Raw genomic sequence first — 10209 nt, forward strand, 5'->3', positions numbered from 1 at the left:
CCTGTCCATGGAATTCTCCAGGCAAGAATATTGGAGTGGGCTGCTATTTCCTTCTCCAGGGGATCTTCCCAACCCCAGGGATCAAACTCGCATCTCTTATGTCTCCTGCTTTTGCAATGCAGGTTCTTTACCTCTAGGGCCACCTGGGAAGCCCTCCCCTGCCCACAATGACTACACACAACTAAACTCAGCATATCTCTTCTGAATTTATGGCCTTCCCAACGTCAGTTCTCTCTCCTTCTAAATCCCCAAAGCTGAAACCTAAAACCATTCAAGGCTTCTTGATCCCCCTTACCTTCACCTTTGATCAATCTTAAATATCCTAAATACTTCTGAATCTGTTTTTCCCTCCCCCTTCCCATTATTATTCCCTTAGTTCAGGTCATAAATGTTTCTCAGATGAGTCCAGCCATCCAGTGGGTCCCCCAGTCTTGAATCTCAGCCCCTCCAATCCATTCCCCACTCAGGCTACCAGAATCTGGTTAAAACCCGAGTCTGTCTATATCACATCCCTGCCTGAGGGACTCTACCGGCTCCCTCTTCTACAACAGTAATTTCCAGCACGTATTTGCCGTGATGGCAGTCCTACAAGAAATGCCCCACGGGAGAGAAAAGATCCAAGACAAGTAAGTTTGAGAAAGACTGCATCGTTATCTTCCTCTCAGAGATTCGCAGTGTCACCAGCACCTTAGAGCTCTGAAATGCTCTGTGCTGAGGAGATTTCATGGTTGATTCATGGTTTCCCCAAATCATTAAACCACAGAACCCCCTGTCCAGGTAACACTCGAGAACATTCTGCGGTCGGAGAGAGCCCTACACACAGCGATACGCTGCACTGCAGGATGCAGCCGGGTTCCTTCATGTACCATTTCGGACGCTTTGCCATCTAGGCCCATCTACCCTTCCTGTAGTCACAGGCTGTGTTCCCCAGGATGCAGGCTTTGAGGCAGAGGTTTATTAGGGAGCACCCTGGGACCAGCCGCTGTGGAAGGGAGGGCAGGGAGCGGAAGTGGCAGAGGAGTCAAGCTGCAGTGTGGTTTCAGGGAAGGTCTCAGCCAGCATGATGCCGAGATTCTTCACACTGGGGCTGGCAGTCAGGTCTCCATACAGACTGAGTGGTCTGTCAGTTTCTGGTTCTGCCCCTTGAAGAAGGTCTTGAGGCTGTGGTTTACCTTGTCATCGGTTGCCAGCTGGCCTGTGAAGGGACGTGACTTTGGGCCAGCAGTTCTCTTCCACCAAGGCAATCTGTACTTGGGGGAATAAATCCTTCACATCCTAAGGGAGGTCTGGATGGGGCATGCAGCATCCCCATTCCCCCATCAACCTAACAAATAAACAAAATAACAGGTTGTTATTTTGCAGTAATAATCATTATCAATAGTGCTCAAAGCCTCTGCAATCCAGTGCCTAATATTGTTACCTCCCTTTACAGAGGGAAAAAGAGGCCTGGAGAAGTGTTTGGCCAGTGCTGCTAATACAAATACTAACCATGACCAGTGACTGGGCAGATAAGTGATGTAGGGGTGGTTGGGCCATGGCAACCTGGAGGGGCCAGGCTCTGTTGAAAGCACGAATGGAGAGCTCCAACCACCATGCAGCCAACTCTCACCAGGGCCTTCAGTTTCACAAGAAAAGCTAGATTTTTATAAGACTTTAATTAACAGTCAATTTGGTTAAAACACTGCACTGGCCTCTGCCCTGCCAGCCATTTGTGGCCTGTGGGCTGCCAGCTTGTGACCTCTGCATTAGACCTCTGGATTCTCAGTCTCTTCTTTGCTCTCCAAGCATCAACAGTTCTGCTCATATGAAGGCCAACCTCTAGCCTTAGCTTTAGAGAGGGGTCAGTAACCTAGTCATTCACTCATTTATTCATCCAGTACTTTCTGGGCACCTGTACCATGCAAAGCTCCATCCAGGGTGCTGAGGACTCTGAGCTGAGTGAGAAGGTCCCTTCTTTGGGGGGAACTACAGATCCAGTGGGGGAGACAGGTATAAGTAATTACAAGTCCAATGTCATAGGCGCTGTGACAAAGGCGTGAAACGTGCTGCAGGGATGCCAAGGGTGGTGAGATTAGCTGTGCCAGAGGGTTGTGGAAAACTTCAGGGAGGAGACGGTTTCTGAGTTGAGCCTCAAAGAATGAGAGGGACTCATCAGGAAGGAAAGAGGGAAAGGGACTCCAATCAGGAGCAATGGCTTGTGTCGGGCACGGATTTGGGCAGAATTGTGCCTTGCCCTGGGACTGGAGCATGGTGTGCATGGAGGCAGTGGTAGAGAAAGACCTGAGGCTGAGAAAGAACATGATCATGAATACTTTGCACACTAAGCCCAGGAGTTTCCTCCCTGACATTGTTATTGCTGTTGTTCAGTTGCTCAGTTGTGTCTGACTCTTTGCGACCCTGTGGACTGACCAGCACGCCAGGCTTCCCTGTCCTTCACTGTCTCCTGGAGTCTGCTCAAACTCGTGTCCATATAGTTGATGATGCCATCCAACCATCTCTTCCTCTGTCATCCGAGTCTCCTCCTGCCCTCAATCTTTCCCAGTATCGGGGTCTTTTTCAATGAGCTGGCTCTTTGCATCAGGTGGCCAAAGTATTGGAGCTGCAGCTTCAGCATCAGTCCTTCGAATGAATGTTCAGGGTTGATTTCCTTTAGGGCTGACTAGTTTGATCTCCTTGCTGTCCAAGAGACTCTCGAGGGTCTTCTCCAGCACCACAGTTACTCCCTGATTGCAGATTGTCAATAGGAGAGTGACCAGACCAGACCTCACCTCTCTTTATCTCCCTCAACAGTCTCTTAGCAGATTGCCTGCCCCCTGGTTTCTACTTGATCAAACCCAACCTGAACACCACTGTCAGACTATTTTGCCTAAAACATTACTTCGTCATTGCCCTATTAAGAATGGATGCTGGCTTCTTATTTTTTAATGCATAAGGAAGCCCTATTTTCTGTCTGTATTTGAAGGACTTTTAAGACCCTCCTAAGTCTGTAGTTTATTCTCACTGCTTTGTAACTTGAATCCTTCACCCTAGTCAGACCCGTCTCCTTAGTCATGTCCCTCACATGCCATATCCATTCTCAGCTCTGGCTGGACTTGTATTTTAGAACTTGCCTCCTGGCCTGTAGCAGGTGGGTGGATCAGAAAAGGAGACACCCAAGGCAGGAAGGCCATTAACATGATTGCTGCAGTCAGCTAAGAGAACATGAGGCCTGGCTTCTGGAAGAGTCCCACATGGGTAGCAGAGTTATTTAGGAGGCAAAGGGCCAGGGCTCAGCTGCCTGACTGGGTCCTGGTTCCTAGCTTTGGGAGGGGTAGATGGGTGGTTATCCCCTCTGAGGGCCCAGCATTCTCTGGTTTCTCTTTGTCCCAGGTGGACACCCATCGAGACAGCGCCTTCACGTTCCTCAGCCAGAGCCTGGAGTATGCCAAGAGTCCTCGGGCCTCCCTGCGGAAGTCCTCGGTCATGTTCATAGGTAACCTGCCCTGGCAGACCTAGTTCTGCTGCTTCCTCCCCTTGGAAGGAAGCAGTGGCTCTTCTGGCCCAGGGTGGATGCCTCCCTTTGGATGCAAGGCTTGGCCAGCACACAGCTTTGATATAAATCAGCAAGGTCTCCCTTCTTCTGAGATCACTGCTTGGGAAGTGGACCGAGGTCATAACCTTGGCATCTGTAGGCAGTAGAATCGCTGCTTCACCTGCCCCACCTCCCGCCCCCAGTACTGCAAGGTCCAGGCGCAGCAGGAGCCTGCCCTGCAGCAGGAAACACCAGTCTGCACAGGGGGAAGTGAACTAGGATCTCAGCTCCACAATCGCCTTTCTGTGTGATGCCAACTGAGCCTCCTGTGTAAGATCTGTAAGGTGATTGGCAAGATAGGGATCAGCTCCTGCTTTGTGGCCTGGATGAGAATTTTTTAAAATGTGAAGACTGGCAGATAAAGGTTCTCCCTCAGTGACAGTCACCTTCCTCCTTCTTCCCACAACCCCAACCTCTGTCTTTCTGGGGAAAAAACCAAGTAGGTTCCCTTCACTCAGAATCCTCCATAGGACACTTCTGATGGTATGCCGTCTCCTCTCAGCCACTCGCCTTCCCTCCCCCAGCCATATATCCTTCAAGGGTCTGCAGGAGACCCTACTGCAGAGAGGCTTGGAGAGGCCCCCACCTTGTACCTTTGCCCAATTCATGTGCGATTTTTCATTCGTCCTGTCATCCATGCATGTATCCATTGGCCTCACACATTGATTAATCCTCTACTCTGTGTCAGGCACTGCGCTTAGTCTAGAGAAACAAAGAAATTTTCAGGAGGTGATGCCGATGGTCAGGATTGGGGAGATGTGGGGGCAGCTGTTAACATGGTCAGTTCTGGGACATATGAGCAATGCCCAGCTGGAGGGGGCATCATTTGGGCTGTGGGGACATGCTCAGGGGGAGCTCCTTAAACAGAGTGATGTATTTCCTAAATTCTGGCTTCTCTAAATCTTGTTCCAAACTAATCACTTCTAAGAATGTTGGTGTTTTGATTCCTAACCTCTTGCGGGTGGTTATAGGTCTTTTGTGAGACCCTACAGAAATTTAGGAACACTTGCCCTGGAAAAGGCAATGGCAACCACTCCAGTACTCTTGCCTGGAAAATCCCATGGGCAGAGGAGCAGTCCATGGGATTGCTGAGTCAAACATGACTGAGCGACTTCACTTTCCCTTTTCACTTTCATGCATTGGAGAAGGAAATGGCAGCCCACTCCAGTGTTCTTGCCTGGAGAATCACAGGGACAGGGGAGCCTGGTGGGCTGCTGTCTATGGGGTTGCACAGAGTCGGACACGACTGAAGTGACTTAGCAGCAACAGCAGTAGCAGCCCTAGAAATACACACACACGCATGCACTTGAGCAAGTGTCTCTGAGGCCCTCAGACTATCTTTCCCACTCCCCCATCTCTAGCAGATCTAAGCTGAAGAAACCCCACATCTGGTGGGAGATGTTCATGAATCATAAGTAAAACACATCACAGTGTGTACACAGGCGGAGACAGACTCAGAGACTCTGGGAGCCTAAAGAGGTGTTTATAACTAGCTTGGGGCAAGGTAGGGAAAAATTTCCTAGAGTAGCAGCCACGTTAAATTGAATATTCAAGGACAAATAGGAATTAGTAAGGTACAAAGTACGGTAGGGGCCTTCTGAGAGATAGGGCACTTTCAGGGATCTGCAGGTACTTTAGGAGCCGCTGCAGCAGGGGAGGGCTGATCTATGTTGCCGAGGAACTGAGTTTCAGCCTCTCCAGGGATCCCACCAACCACCTGAGGGGAAGGTACGCAAGGCACTTGGTACCCTCCTGTTACTGCTCCTTGGAGAGGGGGCACCGAGGCAGCACCTCCCTGATTCTTGGAGGATACTACAGATCAGCCTAGGGAAGGGGTCTCCTAGGACCACCTCTCGGAGTCAGCTATGGCTCTGCTCCTGTCTCTGTCCTGCTGCCCTCTCTGCCCACTGGATCTTCCACCCCTCCCAGAATCCCTCTCAAGGAATCTGTCCCAGGGTCAAGATGAAGTTCTCTGTTTGTGTCCTCGTTTGTGGGACTAGGAGAGCTTTTCTGAGGAGGTCTGGTCTGAGGGGGGCGGTCAGAATCAGGAGATGGACCCACTCACATCTTGGATTATGCTCAAGGGTCCCTGGTCCCCTGTATGGACAGCAGCATGACGGAAGATCGTATGAATGAAGTGAAAGCTGGTGAGTCCTGTCCTGCGCTGGCGAGATTTCCAGAGCCAGTGCGGGAATGAATAGGCTCACAGCGGGAAATGGGAGAGGGGAGGGTTACGACCCAATCCTTAGCATTAGTCCAGCTGTGCTAACAGTGACCCAGGTGAGTACACGTTAGCTACTGTGGAGTCGCTAAGACACAGAACACTCAGTCCACCTGCTAGGGGAGCTTACAATCCAGGAAACCAGACTCAGAAAACAAGATAAAAAACCATTTAGTGCAGAGCAAGTAGTTCAGACTCTTAAGGGGGCATGTTAATTTCATAACTGGGAAAGCTGATGGGAGCATGAAGGAAGGCTTGGGCAGTCCAAGAAGCCTTCCTGGAGAAGGCAGGTTTTGATCCAAGCTTTGAAAGACACGAACAATTTGAAGAGCTGGGAGATGAGGGGATGCTGAGCAGAGTACCCAAGCTAAGATATAAAGTGAGAAGGATGAGGTGTGAGACTCAGGTGGGAACCTAGACTTAACAAGTGACCACTCTCCTCCCCATAATTCAGCTCTGGAGAACTTGAGACACGACCCAGAAGCGTCAGTGTGCATCTGTGCTGCCCAGGCCCAGGACAACATCCTGGCCAGCTGCTGGCGGAGCTCCTGGCCACTGCCACATGGGGACGCATGGGTGTGTGACCCAGCCACCACGCACCGCTGGAGCCCGAGCTGTGAGAACCTGCCCACTTCCCACCAGCGGCGCTCCTGGATCATGCAGGTGCTGGGCTCCTGGAAGATGTCTTTGAAGCAGTGATGTTCCTGAGCCCCAGCCCTCCTTGGAGGTGGCCAAGGCCCCAGCCACGCTCCCTATAAACGCCGCATAGCTTGCCTCTCCCCATGGAGTTTTTCCTGCGAGATGAGCATGTTCTTTACTATCGACTCAGTCAACATTCATAGACACACTCAGGCTCTCTTATAAATGTGGAAGCTGAGGCCAGGAGAGGTGCAATGGCTTGTCCAAGGTCACACGGTAAGTTTGCTAGATGTCTCAGCTTCCCCTCCCTCACAGGGAGAGAATAAGAACAAAAGGAGACGATGACTTGGGTAGCCTTTGGAGAAAGAAAAGAAGAGATCCCCTCATCCCCACCCCATGATATGCATATCCCAGAATCCTGATCTCTGAGCCCCACCCTCGAGTCTTTGCCCAGAGATTGGCCACCACTCATTCAGGCAACATTTACTGAACACCTAACCTGGACCAGGCCTGCTCTGAGTGCCGGAGATACAGACATGAATGAGACCCAGCCCCAGGCCCTGAGCATTTGATAGTCTGATGCAGTGGTTCTCAACTGGGGGTGATCTGGACAGGTCTGAAGACATTCTTGGTTGTTTCCACTTGGGGAGGAGGCTGTTATCATCAGTGGGTAGAGGCCAAGGATGCTGCTAAACATTCTACAGTGCACAGGACAGTCCCTCAGCAAAGACATGTCCATCCTAAATTGTCAAAAGTACTGAGGCTGATGAACTTTGGCCTCATGGAAGTATTAGAGACATATAAAACACCAACAGCCCAGCAGGTCAATGCTGTGCTGAACAGCAGTGTGGGGACTGTGAAGTCCAGAGGCTAACTGGGGGTGGGAGATCAGGGAAGGATTCCCAGAAAAGAGACACCCCCTCCAGTGGGTTTGGAAAGATGCCTACACATCAGGCATGTATGGAGAAGAGCAGGGCACATGAGACCAAGAATCCACGGCAGATCTGAAGGTGCTCTGGAGCTCAGAGTGGGAGGGGAGAGGAGGACAGGGGCTGGGTTAGTATGGCCTTGGAGCCTGTGTTAAGGAGAAGACTTCAGAGAGCCTGGGGAGGTGTGGTGGGAAGGGGAGAGGCAAGCAGGGGGAGATGCAGGAGGATGTCTGCTTTAGAGAGCTTTCTCCTTGTGCACACACAGGCACTGCCGTGGGGAGGGCAGTAGCCGTTCTGGACAGGAATCTGTCACTCTTCACTCACATTAAGTTTATGCACGCCCATGACTCAGCACTTCCACGGCGGGCACACATCTCAGGGAATCTTCCCACAGGTCCGTAAGGGGAGATGTATGAGGAAGTCTTTCTTAGAGTTATTTGTGATGCCTGGGACAGGAGGCAGCCTGGAGATCCACCGTGAGGGGTGAATGGGCACCATGGAGTCCCATGCAGCAGTTAGAAGCAGTAAGGGTACATGCAGCACCATGGATGGGACCTAAAACCTAGGGCTGCGGGAAAAAAAAAAAAAAAAAAACCACATATAAAATGCATGCACAAAAGAAGTTACGTTTGCAAAGGACACTTACAAACTGAAAAACGCACATTAAAACACACTAGAGTGATGGGAGGAGGGAAGGAGGAAGGCTCAGAGGAATAAATGAGAAAAAGGAAAGGAAGAGAGCTCATGCAGGAGAGGAGGGGAGGACAAGGGCATCTGGCGGGGGGCTTCGGGGTCTGGCAGGGGCCTGGGCTGCAATGCAGGATGGACAGTATGGCTGGACCTGTGGGTGATTGGAGGAAGAATTTTCAGAATCTGGTGGTTGACAGCAAGGAGAGCAAGACCTTAGGATGGTGCCCAGATTTCAGGGCAGATGGCCAGGCCAATGATGTCCCCCACTGCGTGGTCCTCAGGACCAGGAGCAGGTTTGGGGAGGGATGAGCTCAGTCTGGACATGGTGAACTTGAGGGGCTTGTCTGCCATGATAGTGGAGATATCTCCTAGGTACTGGCTGCACATGGTGGAGCTCAGCAGAGGGATCTAAGATGTAAACAGATTTGGGATATTTATCTGTGCACAGATGTGAGCTGAGATTCCCTGGGCGCGTGTGCAGAGCAGGAAGAGACGTAAGTCTGTAAGATAACCACACAATCATCTTCCAACAAATGTAGGCCAAGGCCATTGGAATCCTGGGCCTGCATTAGAATAAGAAATGGGGGTGGTACTTTTGCATAACCTTTTCCATTGCCAAGAATGTTCATGAGCATTGCCCCATTTGAATCTCACAGCAGCCATACAGGGTCATGGGAAAGGCAGGCTGGCTTTATTATCCATGTTCTATAGATGAGGACAGGGCTCAAAGATGGGTGGGTCTTGTCTAATGTCATGCCAGAAAGCAATTAGAAGTGTGGCTCCCAAAGGCCTCCCAACTCCCATGTCTGAGCCCTTTCCACCCAGAGACACTGCTACTTTCACAAGACAGAGCCCAGGTCTGGGTGGCCTTGACAAAGAAGAGCTGCCATGTTTTAGGTCTGGGTGGTTTCAAAGCACAGAGGCACCTGGCAGGCTCAGTTATTGGCAAAGCCCCCCAAACAGTCTCAACTTGGAAGGGTCAAGGAGCACTTCCCTTCTCTGAACCTTCCCTATCATCACCTGCAAAATGAGTTCTTATGGAATCACACTTTTAAAATGGAAGCAAAATGACTTTGCAGGCTCTGTATTCAAGAAGAGAAGAAATGAAGAGAACAATACAGGAATCATCAGGGACTAGGCTGGAGGAGGAAGTGTGGAAAAGGAGATTTAGATTTGGAAGAAAACATATGGACCAGGTGTTCCCCTGGGTACAGGTGACGCAGAAGGTAAATGACACAGTACTGGTCCTGAAGGGCTCATGGCCCCTCCCAGTGGCATCCTGAGCCCTGCTGTCTGTCTGATTCTTATATCAAATAACGAGCAAGCCTGCTAGCTCTGCTTCTGGGCTTCAGATCTCTCTTCTCCCCGGCTTCTCACCAGCATCCTCCTTGTCAATTTCTTAACCCAGCATCTCCTATCAATCCTTCACCTGCAACCCAGGCCTTCCTAAGACAAATTTTCCCTTATGTCTGTCAGTATCTCACCATCCTCTGCAGCATGAAGGGTGAAAGGACACCCGTTCACCCTTTGACCTATGACTCCCACCTACTTTGCTGACCTTCCTCTTAACTCAGCATGCAGGCTGTTGCCCACCCCCATGTCTCTACACGTGGACTTCCACTGCCTAAAATGCCCAACTTCCCTCCAGCCCCTATCCATCTGCAGAGACCTTCCCCATTTCTGCTCTGAGATCTGCATCGCTTCCTCAATGAACCCTCCTCGAACCCCCTCAAGGAACAGCCATTCCCCTGTTCCTCCACTGAGCCAGCTTGTGACCAGACTGGGTTTAGACTGGTTTGCTGCATGCCTATCTTTCCTTCTAGACCAGGCTGTGAGCTCCTGAGACTGTGGCATCCAATGCAGGGCCCAGCAGCCATTTGCTGGGAACCCAGTGGTTGCAGGAAGGCACACCTGGCCCAGAGGGCTTGTTGCCATCTCAGCTGTGGGGGGTAGGGGTTTGTGCATGTGTGCTAAGTCACTTCAGTCCTCGTGTCTGACTCCTTCTGACCCCATGGACTATAGCCTGCTAGGCTCCTCTGTCCATGGGATTCTCCAGGAAAAGATACTGGAGTGGGTTGCCCTTTCCTCCTCCAGGGGATCTTCCTGATCCAGGGATCAAACCTGCATCTTTTGGCAGGCGGGTTCTTTACTACTAGCCC

The 10209-nt window shown here is 51.0% G+C and overlaps 1 protein-coding gene across 2 annotated transcripts in view; it reads left to right on the plus strand.

Moving 5' to 3' along the window:
* The window catches only part of MROH7 (maestro heat like repeat family member 7), an 87469-nt gene extending 80596 nt beyond the window's left edge, over positions 1-6873 (plus strand). For both annotated transcript variants that reach the window (XM_027970584.3, XM_060400178.1), the window contains 3 exons: positions 3370-3472; positions 5656-5718; positions 6247-6873. In XM_027970584.3, coding sequence (XP_027826385.1) covers positions 3370-3472; positions 5656-5718; positions 6247-6491 — 411 coding nt within the window. In that variant the 3' untranslated portion in view covers positions 6492-6873. The remainder of the gene's footprint in view (positions 1-3369; positions 3473-5655; positions 5719-6246) is intronic.
* Positions 6874-10209: the final 3336 nt, after the last annotated feature.

This window comes from Ovis aries, chromosome 1 (genome assembly GCF_016772045.2).
Source record: "Ovis aries strain OAR_USU_Benz2616 breed Rambouillet chromosome 1, ARS-UI_Ramb_v3.0, whole genome shotgun sequence".
Lineage (NCBI taxonomy): Eukaryota > Metazoa > Chordata > Mammalia > Artiodactyla > Bovidae > Ovis > Ovis aries.